Here is a 22005-nt window from a genome sequence, read left to right as displayed (position 1 = left end):
CAAGTGGTTAGAGCTTTCACCCGGTTCACATTTTAAGTTATCCGATGTGGTTTTGGGTTACACCGCTTGTTTGACATTATATCCGACGTTTGTTCTGGAACGCATCGGAGAGCGGTCCAGCACAACCGTGAAAACATCCACCGTGTTTTATACACCAATACGAACTGATGTCATTGTATTGGCCGAATAGCAATGGCTGTTGAATAATGCCAAAATGAGTCGACGTTTGAGCAAGGTTTATTGTGTGTGTAAACGCAAACACCAATATGGCATGAACGTGCTTATGGCGGCACTTATACAGCGAATGGAGTCCACGGCTTCATGAGCGATGGGCAGAACTGAGCAAACAACAGCAGTTTGATCATTAATAAAACCGAGGGAATGTGCGTCCACGTGAGGGCCGTGTTGGGAGTCGAGCAGGGGTGTTGAACCCGTTTCTTACGGAGGGTTGAACAGCACTTTCAAATACCTTTGTCAATCCACACATTTAATACACAACGCGGCCACGTCTGAATTGACTTAAGTGATACAATTATATACGCAGTGTCGTCGGTTGGAAAATGGGTTTTTCTCTGATTAATGATCGGTTTACTAGGCAGTGTGAAGTGGTAGGCCTCGTGTGGCCACGTGCCCTATAAAATGTTGCAGGTCGTATCCGGCCCAACTCCTGGAAGAGTGTGGGGCTCGATTCTGAAGATGCCATTTCCTGATGCCATGGCAGGCACAGTGGATGGATGCGTGCGCAGTAGATGGATGCGTGCACAACTGCTGTCTTCAAAACTCCGTGTGCAGCAAAATCTTTGCCTTCTTCATGTTGGCCACCACTGCCGCGAACACAATAATTAAAGGCGTTAGTTGTGTCGCGCGGTGTGACAAGGCTGAACAGGCTGGTCTGGATATGTATGCTGAATGGAGATGCATCTCTATAAACAAACAGCTGTCGCGTGTAGAAAACCCACCCAGGCTCAGCTTAATTTCAGCCAACCTATTCGGTGATATTGTGTCCAGTTTTTTTGTTAATATTAGCCAGGTGTCTCCAGGTCTGTGACCCAGAACATTTCCACCCCTGGCACACTACATATAATATACTTTTTGCTATGACTCTGGCAATTATTCACGTGTCTATTTCAGTCTACCAGTAACCACGGATATATTCGGTGAGAAATGCAACTGTGGGAGACTGACACAGTTGCACCAACCAGCACACTCCATTGCTATGCCACTGACCCAACCTTAACACGAGCCCTAACCCAGGCACTCACGCAAGTTCAGGTCTTCTGGCTGGTACGTGTACAGCTTGTCCGAGTACTTTCCGGCGATGTCAGCTCTCACAGTCAGGGAAGGATCTGTAAAGTTAATTTTTAAAATAAGCAACGACAATAATTACAAGACAAAAAAAAACCCTCCCAGTATAGCCTAAGACCCGATGTAGGCTGTTGAGGGCAGATGCTGTTAAAGAGCACATATTTAAGTCGTGAAGAAACCGGTCTCTACTCACAGAAAACCCACGCATGCAAGGAGGAGGGGTGATGAGGATAACACTCAATCCTCGTACAGATGGAAAATAATCCACTTGCTGTACTGCCTTATATATACCCTGGCAAGCCAGGAGTTGACGACCTCGACGCTATATTGCAGGCATACATCGCCACCAGCACCCCACAGCTGACAGCACGAGACTCCGCATCTTAAAACAAGAGTGAAACGAGAGTGTAAATGGCGTGGTGTTTACTAACTCCGTGTACGCTCCCGTTATGTCTGTGACGGTGGTCCACTTACCCACGAACATGATCCTTGGGACGTAGTAGCCATCAGGAGCCAGATGTTGGTCGTGGGTCTCGAACTGAGAGACGATTGTGGGAACAAACATCATTAGGTACACAGCTATTCACAGTCATGCAACGTGTGCTATGCATTTCTACATACTATTATTTAACCATAATTATAGGCTTTACCCTTTCTATGCGTTCTCTGAGTCAAAAGGCATTTTGGCGTTCTCTGGTCTAACACTGGTGAGACAAGGCGATAAAGAAGGCTGTCTCTTGTGTAGTCCAATCATTTTCAAAGACTGCATATATTATCAGAGCATGTTTGTTTGCATGTTTTGTCACAAGTATGTGTGGTTAATGCATACTTCATGCGTTGATGAGACCCAAAAGGTAGACATGAATCCAAATACTGAAACTGACATTACTCGCCACTGATGCTAGCTGTGACTCAGAATCGAACTCAATCACAATATGTGATTAGAACAACGTTCGTAATGCAGTGTGCTTACCACTGTACCACCGCTCCTTCAAACACATACAGTACACACGTGCACATGCATGTATACACATACGTGCAGATATATTTACGTACCACGAGGTTAAGAATGATGAAATCTTTATCTGCCATCTTCTGAGCCTCAGCATTCTCAGCAAAAGCTTTCTTGAGTCCTTTCGTGACAAGCATAAAATAGTACAAATATCATCTATATATAATACATATATCACCTATATATAATGCAAATGTCATCTATATATCATTCATATATCATCTGTCGCAAGATAAATTACACTCTTCGTGGGATATGTGAGCTAGGACGCAATATAATGATTTAGCGTCGACTTACGACCCATAGCTTAAAGAGAGTTTCCATGCCTGTTACACCTGCCAGTTCACCACCATTGATTCAGACAAACCTGACTCTCCTGATGAGAAACTGTGTCAAAACCGGCGCAAATTTGTATTGTACTTGAATCAGTGCCCGCTGAAATGATTCACTCCCAAAGGGCCGTGGGGCCTATTCTTTGTGTATTTTTTTAGAGATATATTAAGAAGACGACATTTGCCTGCTGGTTTATTTTGTTATTTTAGCAATGGAGGGCTGGTTTCATTACGCCAATGAAGCCAACGTCAATAGAGCTAAACAAAACAAGCACGTAGAGTGCAACTGGTACTGGCCAAACATCCCAATGCTGGAAAAAAAGATGACCTGCAAATAACTTAGTTGGGATTACACACAGTAGCAACATAGTTTGCTCCTGCGAAAACTCGGCAGGGTCTTCCTGAAAAAAAATGTATTGAGACTCGGTGAGGATTTCATGAGTAAATAAGCACCATACTATTATGAACTTAATTCCCAAGCCTCTGTTGTGTTTGTGAGATTGCCCGAAGGATGGAGAACACGTGGAGGGTTGTGCCTCGCCTCCTCACCTTGGCTGTAGGGACACTCTTCCAGGTGGTGAATGACCATCAGTGGCTTCCCCCTGCACAAACACACGCGTTATAGACACACTGTCTCCGCTACCGCACACACACAATGACACACACCACCAGCAATGGGGAGACAGAGGCGGCCCGGTATTTCCCTTTTTACACGGACTTGTGCCTGTGGCACACTTAATAGGTGCTCGCTGACAGCACGTGTCCCAACAGCCTATGTAGGCTATTAACGAGACCCTTAGTCTTGTGTGTATATGCGGTTTGGGGAAGCGGTGGCGCAATGCAACTCAGTCAGCTGAGTTCGAGCCCGGCAACGGGGATTATCTGAAGTCGTGCCGGACCCACTCTCGGTTGACTCAGCTTTAAATTAGTACCTGGTGCGATGTGTAAACAGCAGGACTGATGAGAGAGATGATGGGTCACACCACTCCCAGGTGCACAATGCTAGCTTTAGTAATAGGTGCACGCTAACAGCACTTGTCCGAAAAGTCTACGCGGATATACGGACATATTTGTCTCTGAATACATCAAAGTGTATGTGTGTGTATGCGGGTGGAAGGAGTGCAGGATCTCAGTTCTGTGTGACCCATTGCTTCTTACTCTTTCTTGGCTCTGTAGAGCCCTTCGCTGTAGGTCTGCACCCATTCCGCCTCATCCGCCCAGCCTGCACACAGCACGCGCAGAGCACAGCGTGAGAACACGGCGAGATCAGCTCCAGGCTCCGCGTTGAGGGTACAAACTCCACCCCGTGTCTTCCATTCTCGGGTGATAACGCGTGCAGGTGGATTCGTCGAGTCACTGGAATGCACCCGGCAGTGGTTTCATTACCAGCGCTTTCTCACCTCGAGACCTCGAGACCCACACAGTGATGCATAGACTCACAAAGAGCCCGATAGACGCACATTGAGAGACGTGTAGATTCACACAGAGACCGATAGACTTGCATAGAGACCCAATGAACATGATAATTACGTGCAAGGGTGAACCACTTGCAAGGACTTGCCATGTGTCGAAGGAGGAACGTTGCTAGGTGTGGCCAGAAGATGGCAGTGCTGATGGTCACTCCGTCGTATGAGTCAAAAAGTAATGGATAATAGATGTGGCATGATATAATTGAGGCACTTTCACGGTGGCTTGGAAAGATGCCTCATGTGACGCAATGTATTCACCCTGAAGGGTCAGGGTGAGTTGGTAATTAAAATGTAATCGATGTGTGCCACGCCAGGACTTAATTATTCTCTATTGATTCGTACCCGGCACGCCCATGCAGCTGCAAATTCACGGTCAGGGAAAAGTCTCGTGTAACAATAAACGATTAAAATTCGGGGCTTACTCCTTTAATAATGAAATCATGATTAAGTATATGTGGGATTTCATGACATTCAGATCACGTCGCTGCATATGTGTGACATCTGAAGAGCAAAGCCAGTAAATGGGATGGCAGTCAAGGGAGGGTTGCATACGGAGGGACGACCCAAGCGGACGTGGATTGGTTTTGTGTGGGACACGCGTGAGATGGACTGCTTACATTCATGTGCGCTTTGAAATAGCAACACGAGGAGATCGTAAGGATGATGATGTTGATGATGACGGCTATGGTTGTTGGTGGTGTTCGTAATGGTTGTGATGGTGGTAATCATAATGATGGTTATTATGGTGATGAAATAGTTATCATAGTGATCACCGTGATGCTGGCAATGGTGGTAATAGAGGTGGTGGTGCATAATAATTTAGGCAATAGAATTTCGATTGGCATCATCACGACCATCATCAACAGTAAAAGGAATTGCAGCAGGCATTGGTGTAGCTATAGAGTGTGCAGGCAGTGCAACTGCACCGGGGCACATGGGACGGATGGTCATTTCATTCCCCGTACCAGGGCTCACGTCGGCCACGCTATACGCCACTGCCAGTAGATGATGTTCACAGTGGGCTTTGCATAATAAAACTCGCGATCAATTAAAACTCACAGCTTGCTTGGGGAACAAGCAAGAACACACGCGAGCTGGGGCGAACGAGACCAAGAACAACACGAGAAGCAATAAAGGCGAGGCGAAACAACGCGGGGAATATTACAAATGAGGCACTATTTCGCGACAATGCATCGAATCTCACGGGATGTTGTAATCGTTACAACGCCCGCGAGCGACGCGCGTAGGAATCAACTCTCCCGCAACGCGCCTCGTGTCGTCATATCTCAGAAGCTAAGCAGATTGAGCCTGGCAAGTCCCTAGATATGCGACTTGCCATACATAGCACACTTCATATCCTGCGAGAGTACGTAGTGTGCAGTCGAGGGCAGTGCAACTAAACCCATCGCCGTTTCGGACTTATACGTGTCCACGTTAATGGTGAAGTACAGTCAAATAAACAACACGCCCCACGTGGCGTGGCCTTCATCCAGCAGTGGATTGACAAAACGACTGTACAAGTATCCGTAACTGCGTCATGTGGCCCCCGTCTGCCCGTCCGTCAGGTGTTTATCCCGAACCCCGACCACCCCCCCCCCCTCCTCCCCATTTACCTCTGGACAGGGTCTGGGGCATCTTCTTGGGCTTCCTGCGTGACTGAGTTGTCGCGTCCTTGTTGGCCACGACGGCAGCCACGCAGACGCAGACGATGATGAGAACCGAGAGCTTCATCACGACGGAGGATGGACGAGGTCTCGCAAGAGGCAGACGGTGTTGTTGGGATCCGGAGATGTGCAGTGCTCACACCGTCGCCCCGCTTTTAAGGACGTCTTGGCTCGGGCACGCCCGGCTGTCGCACCCTTTTTTGTGCGTGAGTGTTGCCGCCCATAACCCCAAGGTGTTTGGCGAAATGTTGCTGGCAAACCGCGCAGCGTTGAGAGCGTGAGAGCCCGTGGGGAATGTTCTCAGCGACAGTCGACCAACGTGTATAGTCGTCGTCATCACTACTACCAGTCATCCACCCACCCATCATGATGATGATCACGATCGCCATCATCACCAGCACCACTACCACCACGCTCATTACAATCTACATCAATTCATCTACCCATCTTCATGATCATCCCTGATCGATCGTCACGATCACCATCATCGCCAACACCGACGCTATCACTATCTCCATCCATATGATCATGTTCAGGATAATAATTTAACATTCATCATACATTCGTCATCATCACGGCCATTAACGTGCAGTGCATAATTTAATGTAGAAGCAGCGGCACCGGGGTACACGGGCTGGGCGATGAAGAGGGAGGAAGGCAAACAGGGGGGGTCCCATTTCCAGAGGTGGGACAAAGTCATTGTTATGCAAGTCCAAGTCGAGTCGCAAGTCATCAAATTCATGACTCGAGTCTGACTCGAGTCCAAGTCACATGACTCGAGTCCACATCTCATAGGTGGGACAAAGTCATTGTTATGCAAGTCCAAGTCGAGTCGCAAGTCATCAAATTCATGACTCGAGTCTGACTCGAGTCCAAGTCACATGACTCGAGTCCACACCTCTGCCCATTTCATTGCTGGCACCAGGTCCCGTGCCAACCACGCTGCGCCACTATTGGCGATTGTGATTGAATCAGCGATGCGTGTTAGAAGTGAAACTCGCATTGCATTTAAACTCAATAATAGCAATGACTGTACAACAGAGACAGAGAGATCATGTGCCCCATCATCATCACCACCACCACGGGCGGTGGTGGCACACGCTTGTAATCCAGCACCGTGGAGGCGAGGGCTGGTGGATCAGACAATATTACGTGAAACTCCCCCTTCCCATAGGCGTCGCGGAGGTGCCATACACTGGCTCGCCAGGAGGAGGCAGTACAGCTAAATGTGGACTCCGACCTGTTCCGTTTATGTGAGATCGAGTGTTTTCCTCTCGCACGCGTGTGTTTTCCGAGTGCTCCGGTTTTCTCCCGCATGTAAATATGCATTAATTGGCCAATAACACCTTGATATATAGAGCACTTCAGAGCGTGGGCAATTGCTGGTGCCAGCTCACCGCGTGGCTGCCTGCTTTCTTATATGTGGTTTCACGTATCTCTTTAATAGTGCATACTGTGCGCGTTATAAATAAAGGAGTTGAAATTATTATATATAATGTAACCAATAAAGTAAGGTCCACGCGTGAAAACCATCATCATCATGCAGTCCGTGACCAAGGATGCCGTTCTTGCATTGGGAGTCGGTAATCCTTCGCCATTTTATAAAGGTGGTGGAGAGATATAACACACACCATGTTTACGTGCAAGGGATTGATTCAAGGGGTTGGGGGCTTGCGCAGAGTCCTCACCACACACTCTCTTGGCTCGCTCACCAGAGTCCAGCGACATGGAATGAACCCAGGACGGCTGGCGGGTGGGCTCACTGCAGGTGATTTTGTCTTCTCCTGGAAGGGTTGCTTTCCGTGGCTAGTTAAACAAACAAACAGCGCTTGTACTCTCTCATCACCGTGAAAACCACAATGGTTTTAGATTCATAAGAAAATCGTAGTTTGTTCTCAAATAATTTGACCACAACACACAATTGTGTTGTTCCAGCTTAGTCAATTCGTGACTCACACAGTCACCCTGACTTCAATTACCGCTCTGATGTTGTCCTTTTCCACAACTGTATCCCGATTGTAATATATATCCGTGTCACGTTATTGGATGAAACCGCATTCAGAACTCTCGCAGAGCAGTGTTAAAGATCCGCCCGCGTGAGCGGATATCACGGAGGCCCCACCTCAAGTGACATCTGGTCAACCACATAGTGAGGGCATCACCTTCGCAACTCAACCATGCCAAAGAGAGCAATGTTGTGCAGTAATTAATGACCGTCCTGATACCACCAACTGAATTCTTCTACACGCAAAAATACGCTTGAGAAACCACTGTCCAGACTCAACCCCTGCATAGTTTGCGAAATCTGATGAGATCGGACGTGTTCTGGGGTCATTTGGCCATCGGCTTTGATGTGAAGCTGTTTGACTGACGACGTGAGTGCGAAATCGCAAACAAGGAATGCGAGCGCGGCCGTCAGACCGCGCGCTCGTCACGGAGCGCTAAGGAGACTCGTCGCTCTGCGATTGGAAGAGGCAGCTTCTGAAACCGGTTCTCACGAGCCCTCGGGGACAGGAGATCGCTAACTGGTGAGCCCACGTGGAGCTTGCTAACTGGTTCATGCTCCATGGCCGCTCGCATCACGAATCGCCTGCGGTGATTGGGGCTTTTTAATTAAATATTTCTATTGTTATTTGTCGTATTCTTCTTGACGTGTACAATGCGTGTACTTGTGTGTAATTTCTGGGTGAGCAGTATAGTGGAGTGGTTTACACACTTGCACAACGAACCCGGCGATCCGAGTTCAATAGTACAATTCCCGCTCACGACCAATTACAGTGGCGAATATTTGGACCGGTCGACTCAGATTTTAAATGAGAACCTGGTGTGGTGTATAAACATCAGCACTTTCGAGACAAAGGCGGCCGTGCCGGCCTTCGACAGGCGCTCGCTAACAGCACTTGCCCCAACAGTCTGTTAAATGCTATCCGGGAGATATTTGTATTTTTTCTTTACATGTCCGCATGTGTGTACATTATTTTTGCAATACATGTGCGCGTACATATATGTAGACTGTAGAGTATGTGTGTGCGCAATGCATGTGAGCACGAATGCGTGAATGTGTCTGCCCACACGTGTGAGTAGCGTGTTTAATGTAGCATGCGTGTTACTATAATAAAAAAAAAATACATTTAGATATCAATAATTCAAATATCTTTGCTAATCTGCCGTGTGATGAAGGCCTCCTCGTGCCTTATCTTGTCATGGCGCGTGCTTGACCGTACTTCACCACGCTGGTCAGTGCGGGCTGGTGAAGACGGTGCCCGCAACCGATTCAGACATAACTCGCGAGTGGGGGGGGAACTGCTTCGGAAGGCGTCTCCCTCCACAGCAGGGGCGCGCCTTCCACATTCCTAGCTAGAAGCGTTCACCGCGTGTCAATCGAGCCGCGGTTTAGATCAACATCGGGATATTTATTTACACTGGAGTAATCCGATGAGCTATAAAGCTCTTTTTTTACAGATGTCCAGTAGGGGCAAGTGAGAATGTTACAACTACAAACAGTACAACACACGATAAGAGTGCAACGTCGGAAAGCTAAGCAAATAATCACTTCAAAAATAGACTTTGTCTTACCAGGTAAAGCACACTCAGCTATTAGCTTCTATTTCAGAAGCGACCTGGCCATAAATGATAGCTCAACGAAGTGGCTTACGTGGAAATTTATAGGAGCAAAATAATCCAAGCGCATGGATAAATCGACACACTGAATTTCCCAGATGTATGGAGTTCTTCCCTTTCCTGCTCATCTCACTGATTCCAACTACGTTGCGTTCAAAGGAACGCCTTTCAATTCCATCGACATTGGCGACGTAATTTTAAGTATGTGCTTACCCGGCAGATATCACACAATCGCCACATGTGAAAACCCAGTTTAATCAGAGCCGCCTGAAACCTGGCCTCAAACCCACGGCCAGAACGTCTCCGACACACCATCAGCCGTTGACGTATAGCACGTAGCATGGTCAGCATGTGCCCTGGTGTAAGGAATTAAATGGGGGCCCTCCATCCCCCGCCCTCCAACCTCTTCGTAGCCTGACGCCTGGGCTTCTCCGGCCCATGGTGCAGTTGCACCGCCTGCACACTCGATAGACACGTCATTGGTGTTGGCGCGCCTTGCGCCACTCGACAACATCAGCCCTTTTTAAATCCTTTATATTAAGTTCGCTTGCTTGCTTGCGTGCTTGCTTGCTTGCGTGCTTGCTTGCTTGCGTGCTTGCTTGCTTGCGTGCTTGCTTGCTTGCGTGCTTGCTTGCTTGCGTGCTTGCTTGCTTGCGTGCTTGCTTGCTTGCGTGCTTGCTTGCTTGCTTGCGTGCTTGCTTGCTTGCGTGCGTGCTTGCTTGCTTGCGTGCTTGCTTGCTTGCGTGCTTGCTTGCTTGCTTGCGTGCTTGCTTGCTTGCGTGCTTGCTTGCTTGCTTGCGTGCTTGCTTGCTTGCGTGCTTGCTTGCTTGCGTGCTTGCTTGCTTGCGTGCTTGCTTGCTTGCTTACGACCGTGCAAATCTTTCGGTCGTTTTTAACCCACTTCCCGTGATCCAATCGAGCTGACATTTTCCACACAGACTCGTTGTGCGAGACAATTAATGTTCGTGAAAAAAAATTCCCAAAATTTAACACTTTTTAGGAAAAAAAAAATATTTTACATATGTTCAAATATAACTCATTCATGGCTTTGGCTGAACGTCACAGTGTAAGAGCCCTGAGCGTAACCCCTCCACAGGCCGTGGCGGAGTAGTGCAGTTGGTAGCGCCCTCGCTTCCCATGCCAAAGGTCGCGGGATCGATCCCCGCGTCCTCCACAGGCGAATATATTTTTAAATTCTTTATATTAAGTTCGCTTGCTTGCTTAGGACCGTGCAAATCTTTCGCTCGTTTTTTATCCCACTTCCCGTGATCCAATCAAGCTGACATTTTCCACACAGACTCGTTGTGTGTGACAATTAATTTTCGTGAAAAAAAAATTCCAAAATGTTACACTGTTTAGGGAAAACAAATTAAATATATAATTACCAATTGCTTAATGGTGGCAGACAATCATCTGACCCATAGGTGGCAGCCATCTCAAGCCAGAGGACGAGAGGACTCTAGCCGCCACGCATATAAAGGATTTATAGTGAAAAACTTTGTTTTTACGGGTTTACTTGTTTTCCTTCCTTTTTTGCAACTTTGCAACTCTCACCGCAACGAGGTGTGGTCCAGCACCACAATGCGCTGTACAAAACAACGCATCAAAGTGTTACGTGGCACACTGCGGTGAGGTCTTAGCAATTACCTTTGCCACACCTGCAGGCGACGTCTCTTTGCTCTGTGTGGGAAAGGACAACATCCATTGCATTACTGAGCCTTCCATTGTAGTACCAGCACCGTATGTCAACATTTGGCTAAAAAATGCAATACCTGGGGGTTGGGCGGTGGCGCAGAGGCGAGCGCCCTGTACTATCAAATCGGACAACTGAGTTCGATTCCCGGCTACAGTCTAACATCAGTGGGCGAGTGATATCGAAACCTGGTACAGGATACCCAAGCAACCCCCGGTGGCCAACAACGAAGTGGGGGAGGTACTCATCTAGCAGTGGATTTACAAAGGTCTGCGAATTATTATATTTATTACTTACAAATTGTTGTCATTGTGTGAGTAGCTAATATACATGATCGTGATGTTTTGGAAGGGGCTACCAAGTTCCCGTTTGGCACAGTGACTATTGAGTCCGTACTAATGCAGGTGGATTAATTCAGACTGGGATGCGCTGACAGTTGCTTCTCACAGTCCCAGGGACTCACGAAGAGGCCATAGACTCACACAGAGACGTACAATGCGTACAGAGGCTTACAGACTCACACAGAGACCCACACGCTCAAATACAGACTCATAGACTGACATCGAGTTCCAGTGGGAAACTCGAACGCTCTAGGAGTGGCTTCATCATCAGCGCTTTCTCTGGCAGTCGGGCGCACGCATCCAGACGCAGTCGCCTAGGAGAACCGGTCTGGAGGGAGCCCAGCACTGGCGCAGCAGCAGCAACATCATCACCACGCCATGATCGCTTTGTGTTCAAATGATCAGTGAGTCCACCTGCGCGCGCGATCACCTGCTGATGAGGCGCGCAGGTGGACTGGCTATTGTTATCGGCAAGTTCCAGCTCTGAACACCGTGGCGCTTTGGTCACTTCTTCAACGTTTTTTCCGTTAATGGCAAATACATAATGCCGCTAGATGGCAGCACTGCAATATCCACACCAGCAGCGCAGGACTCCGGCGGGGCCCTCTCTCCCTGTGTGGATGAGCACGGGCTCTGCCATATCGTCATCACCAGCACGAGGTTGGCTATGACAGGAAATAGAGACGTGGGAGCATAATACAGTTCAACAATGTGTTTTGTTTCATGCGATGTTTCTCACAGCGTAGCTCCGCATCCGCCGTTAATAACAACGCCAGTTTTATCCATGGTGGTCAACCATGTAAGCGCTATCCCGTCTAAGCTCTGCTTCGCTTCTGAGATCTGATGAGATGGGGCGAATTCCGGGTGATGTGGCCAAATGCTGTACAGTATAGGTAACAGCGCAGCCCTGCAATGACTTGCCCACGCCATTTCCAGTTGGAGGGGCCTACTCTAGAAGGAGATCTAGAAATAACATTTTACTGGTAGGAACCACCTGGTACCACCAGCCCACAGGAGATTATTGTGTCCGTCCGTCGTGCATGGAAAATGGGAGGGGTGGGGCTGGGTGGAGAGGGGAGGGTGGGGAGGGGCTGGGTGGGGAGGGAGTGGCTGGGTGGGGAGGGTGGGGAGGGGCTGGGTGGGGAGGGTGGGGCTGGGTGGGGAGGAGGGGGGGGAGGGGCTGGGTGGGGAGGGTGGGGCTGGGTGGGGGGTGGGAGGGGTGGGGCTAGGTGGGGAGGGGCTGGTCACTCCGTGGTGCCCTTATAAAACTCAACGTTTAACCTACTCACGCCGGCTTGTGTCCGCCCTCACAGTCGGGCATATTTGCGGAATACACCACGCCGCCGTTGACCCTGGCCATTGACCGAGCAACCCAACGTTCCTACCAGCTCCCTCCGCAGGAATGTGTTACCTACTCTCCCACGCTGACCAGACGTATTGCCACGCTTTTACCCCACCACCACGAGACCTGCCGATGGACTAACTGTGGCGTATTACCTACTATAATCACCCAAAAATGTCTATCCGTCCCGCGCGTGACGTCACTCCACATGAGGCCCACCCTCCCGCGTGACGCCACTTCAGATGAGGCCCACCCCCCTCATTAATATTCATGAGCGGGTAGATTTTTACACGAACGCAGAGGAAGGTCGAGCTGAATTAAGTAATTTATTCCGCAAATTCGTTTTAAATATGACGTTTCTTTACAGAAAGTGACGGTAAAAAATAAATATACGCAGCACAGTGCTACATCTGTGCGTGACGTCATTGTAAAAGAGCCCCCCCCCCTTCATTAATATTCATGCACGCGTGGAAATTTACACGAACGCACAAGAAGGTCGCGCACTCCACATGCCGCACTCCTCCCCTCATTAATAATCATGAGCGGGTGACGTCACTCCACATGCCGCACCCCTCCCCAATAACCATTGGCGGGTGACGTCACTCTACATGGGGCAACTCCCCCCTCATTAATAACACTGGTCAACAAAAAAAATTCTGGCCTGGACTGTTGCAGCTGTTTAAGACTCATTTCAGGGTGCTGATTCCAAATATGATCTCAGATTTGCTCTATCACATCTCATTTTTATGCTATCGACATACCCCATTTTCATTGATTTTACCCGAAATGAACTCTGTCACTTATGATTGCAAGTTGTTGCGAGTCAGTGACTGATTTAGTGTTAAAATATGGTGCTCTATTTTTAGGATAGTGTTTTTATAATAGAATTTTATGTAGATATCCACATTTATTTAATATTTTTCTTCTGCAGTTTTTATTGAAAATGCAATATTTGATATCTCAAAAACCTGATGTGATAGACAAAAACTGATGCCAGATTTGGAATCAGCACCCCAAAATTACCTTAAAACCGTTGGAATACCTTATGATAGAAAAAGCGTGTTGACCAGTGTAATCATGAGCTGAACAATTTTCGATTGAATATTTCATATTTACTGCAATATACACCCGTCCTTTAAGGGGCAAAAAAGCCCGTCCCTGAATACTACTGAATAGTCTCTGTAGTCATTAGCATGAACCATGACCAATCCACTGGTGGATGAAGGCCTCCACAAGCTGCCGCTGCCGCCTCTTCAGCAATGCAATAATTCATCCAGCACCTGCACACGAGCTGATGTCATCGCTTCATCTTCCTCGTGGCTGTCCTCCCGGACGGGTTCCATTGCTTGGCTGCCACTGTGTTGTTATTTTTGACCATCGGCCATCACCCCCTTCGAGAGTCGCGTCCTGCTCAAGCTCACTTCGCTTGGATGATGTCATTAACCTGCGTGTGTTCTCTGATCCATGTGTTTATACTGGTAGGAACCTCCTGGTTACACCAGCCCACAGGGGATTATTGTATCCGTCCGTCGTGCAGGGAGGGGCTGGGTGGGGAGGGAGGGGCTGGGTGGGGAGGGGAGGGTGGAGAGGGGCTGGGTGGGGAGGGGATGGTGGGGAGGGGCTGGGTGGGGAGGGAGGGGCTGGGTGGGGAGGGTGGAGAGGGGCTGGGTGGGGAGGGGATGGTGGGGAGGGGCTGGGTGGGGAGGGTGGGGAGGGGCTGGGTGGAGCTGGGTGGGGGGTGGGAGGGGTGGAGCTGGGTGGGGAGGGGCTGGTCACCCCGTGGTGCCCTTATAAAACTCAACGTTTAACCTATTCACGCCGGCTTGTGCCCGCGCTAACAGTCGGGCATATTTGCGGAATACACCACGCCGCCATTAACCCTGGCCATTGACCGATTAACCCAACGTTCCTACCAGCTCCCTCCGCAGGAATGAGTTATACCGTATACATGTACCACATCTGAGCTGTACAAAGCAATTGTGCCGTCAGATTGTTGTTTTTGTATTACCCTGAGGAGCCTCCCACAAGGCCGGGTCCATCATTGGCTCCTGGCAGCAACGCGCCTTGGCTGACGGGATTCGGATGGGATTTGACATATTTTAGGACAGAGAGCAAGGCAGTGGAAAATTCGGTGATATCGTTTGTTAATAATAATAAAAAATAATAATCATGCAGCAGGAAGTGTTACAGAGAGAAAAAATTCCTCCGTCTTAAAATGTAAAAGTCTAAAACGTATGAGGGCTCTCAGCTGGACCCCTGCAGCTCTGTGACAGGGTGTGAAGATGAAACAAATGGTGATGCTTTATCTCCGGGCACCCATGAGGCAAATGGAGCGATCACCTCCAGGAATTAAGATAGTAATGCATTAATCTTCCTATTGTTGTTGCGAAGCTGTTAAAATAAAACATAAATTTGACTTGTATGTACATTCACCATATGCTGTTGGAGAGCATTAGAGTCAATAAATAAATATAAATGAGGATTATTTCATTAAAACTGAAGCATTTTACTACATCAGCACATGCGCTTTCCGTGGCCTATGTTATCCAGCAAGCAACATTTTTGCATCAAACACCGGACCGGCTTCGACAATGCTGGGATTCATCAGCACAGTCCATCACTGTGCTGATTGACACAGAGCTGCAGCAAACAATACGTGTCTTACACTATGAGATCTCTTTTACCAGTGGCAAAATATAATGGTAGGTTTTTACCCTTTTAACTGGTACAAAACTGACACCTTTATTCAAGGCATCATGTTTGCAATGACCACAACACAAGTAGTCAATAAAGCAAACAAAAAGAAGCAACTCTGATAAGGATAATAATATGCACTGTCCTTGAAGTTGATTGGCCCACACCCGAGACGGCTTTCTTTAGAGCCTAGTCCCCATTGGTGTAGGGCCAGATGACACCAGAAGGCGTACAACCCAAAAACAGTGCAATATCAGAGTATTGAGAGTTCGGGGTAAACATTTACACTATGAGATCTCTTTTACCAGTGGCAAAATATAATGGTAGGTTTTTACCCTTTTAACTGGTACAAAACTGACACCTTTATTCAAGGCATCATGTTTGCAATGACCACAACACAAGTAGTCAATAAAGCAAACAAAAAGAAGCAACTCTGATAAGGATAATAATATGCACTGTCCTTGAAGTTGATTGGCCCACACCCGAGACGGCTTTCTTTAGAGCCTAGTCCCCATTGGTGTAGGGCCAGATGACACCAGAAGGCGTACAACCCAAAAACAGTGCAATATCAGAGTATTGAGAGTTCGGGGTAAACATTTACACTATGAGATCTCTTTTACCAGTGGCAAAATATAATGGTAGGTTTTTACCCTTTTAACTGGTACAAAACTGACACCTTTATTCAAGGCATCATGTTTGCAATGACCACAACACAAGTAGTCAATAAAGCAAACAAAAAGAAGCAACTCTGATAAGGATAATAATATGCACTGTCCTTGAAGTTGATTGGCCCACACCCGAGACGGCTTTCTTTAGAGCCTAGTCCCCATTGGTGTAGGGCCAGATGACACCAGAAGGCGTACAACCCAAAAACAGTGCAATATCAGAGTATTGAGAGTTCGGGGTAAACATTTACACTATGAGATCTCTTTTACCAGTGGCAAAATATAATGGTAGGTTTTTACCCTTTTAACTGGTACAAAACTGACACCTTTATTCAAGGCATCATGTTTGCAATGACCACAACACAAGTAGTCAATAAAGCAAACAAAAAGAAGCAACTCTGATAAGGATAATAATATGCACTGTCCTTGAAGTTGATTGGCCCACACCCGAGACGGCTTTCTTTAGAGCCTAGTCCCCATTGGTGTAGGGCCAGATGACACCAGAAGGCGTACAACCCAAAAACAGTGCAATATCAGAGTATTGAGGGTTCGGGGTAAACATTTACACTATGAGATCTCTTTTACCAGTGGCAAAATATAATGGTAGGTTTTTACCCTTTTAACTGGTACAAAACTGACACCTTTATTCAAGGCATCATGTTTGCAATGACCACAACACAAGTAGTCAATAAAGCAAACAAAAAGAAGCAACTCTGATAAGGATAATAATATGCACTGTCCTTGAAGTTGATTGGCCCACACCCGAGACGGCTTTCTTTAGAGCCTAGTCCCCATTGGTGTAGGGCCAGATGACACCAGAAGGCGTACAACCCAAAAACAGTGCAATATCAGAGTATTGAGAGTTCGGGGTAAACATTTACACTATGAGATCTCTTTTACCAGTGGCAAAATATAATGGTAGGTTTTTACCCTTTTAACTGGTACAAAACTGACACCTTTATTCAAGGCATCATGTTTGCAATGACCACAACACAAGTAGTCAATAAAGCAAACAAAAAGAAGCAACTCTGATAAGGATAATAATATGCACTGTCCTTGAAGTTGATTGGCCCACACCCGAGACGGCTTTCTTTAGAGCCTAGTCCCCATTGGTGTAGGGCCAGATGACACCAGAAGGCGTACAACCCAAAAACAGTGCAATATCAGAGTATTGAGAGTTCGGGGTAAACATTTACACTATGAGATCTCTTTTACCAGTGGCAAAATATAATGGTAGGTTTTTACCCTTTTAACTGGTACAAAACTGACACCTTTATTCAAGGCATCATGTTTGCAATGACCACAACACAAGTAGTCAATAAAGCAAACAAAAAGAAGCAACTCTGATAAGGATAATAATATGCACTGTCCTTGAAGTTGATTGGCCCACACCCGAGACGGCTTTCTTTAGAGCCTAGTCCCCATTGGTGTAGGGCCAGATGACACCAGAAGGCGTACAACCCAAAAACAGTGCAATATCAGAGTATTGAGAGTTCGGGGTAAACATTTACACTATGAGATCTCTTTTACCAGTGGCAAAATATAATGGTAGGTTTTTACCCTTTTAACTGGTACAAAACTGACACCTTTATTCAAGGCATCATGTTTGCAATGACCACAACACAAGTAGTCAATAAAGCAAACAAAAAGAAGCAACTCTGATAAGGATAATAATATGCACTGTCCTTGAAGTTGATTGGCCCACACCCGAGACGGCTTTCTTTAGAGCCTAGTCCCCATTGGTGTAGGGCCAGATGACACCAGAAGGCGTACAACCCAAAAACAGTGCAATATCAGAGTATTGAGAGTTCGGGGTAAACATTTACACTATGAGATCTCTTTTACCAGTGGCAAAATATAATGGTAGGTTTTTACCCTTTTAACTGGTACAAAACTGACACCTTTATTCAAGGCATCATGTTTGCAATGACCACAACACAAGTAGTCAATAAAGCAAACAAAAAGAAGCAACTCTGATAAGGATAATAATATGCACTGTCCTTGAAGTTGATTGGCCCACACCCGAGACGGCTTTCTTTAGAGCCTAGTCCCCATTGGTGTAGGGCCAGATGACACCAGAAGGCGTACAACCCAAAAACAGTGCAATATCAGAGTATTGAGAGTTCGGGGTAAACATTTACACTATGAGATCTCTTTTACCAGTGGCAAAATATAATGGTAGGTTTTTACCCTTTTAACTGGTACAAAACTGACACCTTTATTCAAGGCATCATGTTTGCAATGACCACAACACAAGTAGTCAATAAAGCAAACAAAAAGAAGCAACTCTGATAAGGATAATAATATGCACTGTCCTTGAAGTTGATTGGCCCACACCCGAGACGGCTTTCTTTAGAGCCTAGTCCCCATTGGTGTAGGGCCAGATGACACCAGAAGGCGTACAACCCAAAAACAGTGCAATATCAGAGTATTGAGAGTTCGGGGTAAACATTTACACTATGAGATCTCTTTTACCAGTGGCAAAATATAATGGTAGGTTTTTACCCTTTTAACTGGTACAAAACTGACACCTTTATTCAAGGCATCATGTTTGCAATGACCACAACACAAGTAGTCAATAAAGCAAACAAAAAGAAGCAACTCTGATAAGGATAATAATATGCACTGTCCTTGAAGTTGATTGGCCCACACCCGAGACGGCTTTCTTTAGAGCCTAGTCCCCATTGGTGTAGGGCCAGATGACACCAGAAGGCGTACAACCCAAAAACAGTGCAATATCAGAGTATTGAGAGTTCGGGGTAAACATTTACACTATGAGATCTCTTTTACCAGTGGCAAAATATAATGGTAGGTTTTTACCCTTTTAACTGGTACAAAACTGACACCTTTATTCAAGGCATCATGTTTGCAATGACCACAACACAAGTAGTCAATAAAGCAAACAAAAAGAAGCAACTCTGATAAGGATAATAATATGCACTGTCCTTGAAGTTGATTGGCCCACACCCGAGACGGCTTTCTTTAGAGCCTAGTCCCCATTGGTGTAGGGCCAGATGACACCAGAAGGCGTACAACCCAAAAACAGTGCAATATCAGAGTATTGAGAGTTCGGGGTAAACATTTACACTATGAGATCTCTTTTACCAGTGGCAAAATATAATGGTAGGTTTTTACCCTTTTAACTGGTACAAAACTGACACCTTTATTCAAGGCATCATGTTTGCAATGACCACAACACAAGTAGTCAATAAAGCAAACAAAAAGAAGCAACTCTGATAAGGATAATAATATGCACTGTCCTTGAAGTTGATTGGCCCACACCCGAGACGGCTTTCTTTAGAGCCTAGTCCCCATTGGTGTAGGGCCAGATGACACCAGAAGGCGTACAACCCAAAAACAGTGCAATATCAGAGTATTGAGAGTTCGGGGTAAACATTTACACTATGAGATCTCTTTTACCAGTGGCAAAATATAATGGTAGGTTTTTACCCTTTTAACTGGTACAAAACTGACACCTTTATTCAAGGCATCATGTTTGCAATGACCACAACACAAGTAGTCAATAAAGCAAACAAAAAGAAGCAACTCTGATAAGGATAATAATATGCACTGTCCTTGAAGTTGATTGGCCCACACCCGAGACGGCTTTCTTTAGAGCCTAGTCCCCATTGGTGTAGGGCCAGATGACACCAGAAGGCGTACAACCCAAAAACAGTGCAATATCAGAGTATTGAGAGTTCGGGGTAAACATTTACACTATGAGATCTCTTTTACCAGTGGCAAAATATAATGGTAGGTTTTTACCCTTTTAACTGGTACAAAACTGACACCTTTATTCAAGGCATCATGTTTGCAATGCCTTGAATAAAGGTGTCAGTTTTGTACCAGTTAAAAGGGTAAAAACCTACCATTATATTTTGCCACTGGTAAAAGAGATCTCATAGTGTAAATGTTTACCCCGAACTCTCAATACTCTGATATTGCACTGTTTTTGGGTTGTACGCCTTCTGGTGTCATCTGGCCCTACACCAATGGGGACTAGGCTCTAAAGAAAGCCGTCTCGGGTGTGGGCCAATCAACTTCAAGGACAGTGCATATTATTATCCTTATCAGAGTTGCTTCTTTTTGTTTGCTTTATTGACTACTTGTGTTGTGGTCATTGCAAACATGATGCCTTGAATAAAGGTGTCAGTTTTGTACCAGTTAAAAGGGTAAAAACCTACCATTATATTTTGCCACTGGTAAAAGAGATCTCATAGTGTAAATGTTTACCCCGAACTCTCAATACTCTGATATTGCACTGTTTTTGGGTTGTACGCCTTCTCGTGTCATCTGGCCCTACACCAATGGGGACTAGGCTCTAAAGAAAGCCGTCTCGGGTGTGGGCCAATCAACTTCAAGGACAGTGCATATTATTATCCTTATCAGAGTTGCTTCTTTTTGTTTGCTTTATTGACTACTTGTGTTGTGGTCATTGCAAACATGATGCCTTGAATAAAGGTGTCAGTTTTGTACCAGTTAAAAGGGTAAAAACCTACCATTATATTTTGCCACTGGTAAAAGAGATCTCATAGTGTAAATGTTTACCCCGAACTCTCAATACTCTGATATTGCACTGTTTTTGGGTTGTACGCCTTCTGGTGTCATCTGGCCCTACACCAATGGGGACTAGGCTCTAAAGAAAGCCGTCTCGGGTGTGGGCCAATCAACTTCAAGGACAGTGCATATTATTATCCTTATCAGAGTTGCTTCTTTTTGTTTGCTTTATTGACTACTTGTGTTGTGGTCATTGCAAACATGATGCCTTGAATAAAGGTGTCAGTTTTGTACCAGTTAAAAGGGTAAAAACCTACCATTATATTTTGCCACTGGTAAAAGAGATCTCATAGTGTAAATGTTTACCCCGAACTCTCAATACTCTGATATTGCACTGTTTTTGGGTTGTACGCCTTCTGGTGTCATCTGGCCCTACACCAATGGGGACTAGGCTCTAAAGAAAGCCGTCTCGGGTGTGGGCCAATCAACTTCAAGGACAGTGCATATTATTATCCTTATCAGAGTTGCTTCTTTTTGTTTGCTTTATTGACTACTTGTGTTGTGGTCATTGCAAACATGATGCCTTGAATAAAGGTGTCAGTTTTGTACCAGTTAAAAGGGTAAAAACCTACCATAATACGTGTCTTACATTGATCTTATATTTTATCTAATGGAGCAAATACATCTATACAAACGATACAGACAAAGAAAAAAAAATCAGACAGGAACACAGCAGTGTGGACGAGACCAAACAGTCTGGTCAAGTTCCAGGGAAGAGTAACCACGGTAGTAGGGAACGATATAAGAGTGATGAGGAGGCGACTGACCGCCGATGAGTACGTGACTGGACAGTGAATCAGCGAATGGGTGCCTTAAAAAAAAACCTCCTCGAGCGGCACTCGTCTGAGGGGTCAATTGGGTTGGTGGACTTACACCCGTTGTTGTTTATACGTGAAGACACGTAGCGGAAGCCTGCTTATATTTTATTGATTGATTGACGCCTCTATGGAGATAAGGACAAATTGGCCTCGAAGAACGGGGCAAGTGGAGGTCTGACTCCCCCCCCCTTAGTTTGAGGCCCAGACTTAGGGGGAGAATCAGGGGAGAGGGAGAGGAAGGTGGGAGGTGAGTTGGGGGTTGCGAGCGAAGGAGCAGGGTTGAGGAGGGTGACGGCAGGAGTGCCTGATTATATCTCTGCCTCGTCGTTCCTGCCAGCCCTGCCAGGGTAAACACTGGGCTTCGGTCGCTCCTCGTCTCACATGGCTGCCAAAGGCAATAGAAGCTGTCAGACAGCGAGAAGGGGGGGGGGGTCTCTCTCGCACACGCGTCTGCTCGCTCTGCCACTCGGCGCTTTGAAGGCGGCACTTCAC

The 22005-nt window shown here is 46.5% G+C and overlaps 1 protein-coding gene across 1 annotated transcript; it reads right to left on the bottom strand.

The window, feature by feature from the left end:
- Positions 1-225: 225 nt before the first annotated feature.
- Positions 226-6074, bottom strand: LOC144718804 (anterior gradient protein 2 homolog). The gene is made up of 7 exons (XM_078594355.1): positions 5732-6074; positions 3808-3871; positions 3199-3251; positions 2362-2438; positions 1780-1843; positions 1263-1346; positions 226-824 (listed from the first exon to the last, which is right to left on the bottom strand). The coding sequence occupies exons 1-7, from the start codon at positions 5847-5849 to the stop codon at positions 775-777; spliced, it is 510 nt and encodes a 169-aa protein (XP_078450481.1). The 5' UTR covers positions 5850-6074; the 3' UTR covers positions 226-774.
- Between the last annotated feature and the right edge of the window lie 15931 nt (positions 6075-22005).

Source organism: Lampetra planeri, chromosome 1 (genome assembly GCF_965212315.1).
Source record: "Lampetra planeri chromosome 1, kcLamPlan1.2.h2, whole genome shotgun sequence".
NCBI lineage: Eukaryota > Metazoa > Chordata > Hyperoartia > Petromyzontiformes > Petromyzontidae > Lampetra > Lampetra planeri.
The sequence above is the reverse complement of the archived record's forward strand: the minus strand, read 5'-3'. Positions and strand labels throughout refer to the sequence as shown.

Coding starts and splice junctions, on each gene's coding strand:
- LOC144718804 (XM_078594355.1), bottom strand. CDS start 5,849: ATGAAGCTCTCGGTTCTCATCATCGTCTGCGTCTGCGTGGCTGCCGTC. Junction 3,872..5,731: donor GCCCCAGACCCTGTCCAGAG/GTAAATGGGGAG, acceptor TGCTGTGTGCAG/GCTGGGCGGATGAGGCGGAA. Junction 1,347..1,779: donor CCCAAGGATCATGTTCGTGG/GTAAGTGGACCA, acceptor TTAACTTTACAG/ATCCTTCCCTGACTGTGAGA.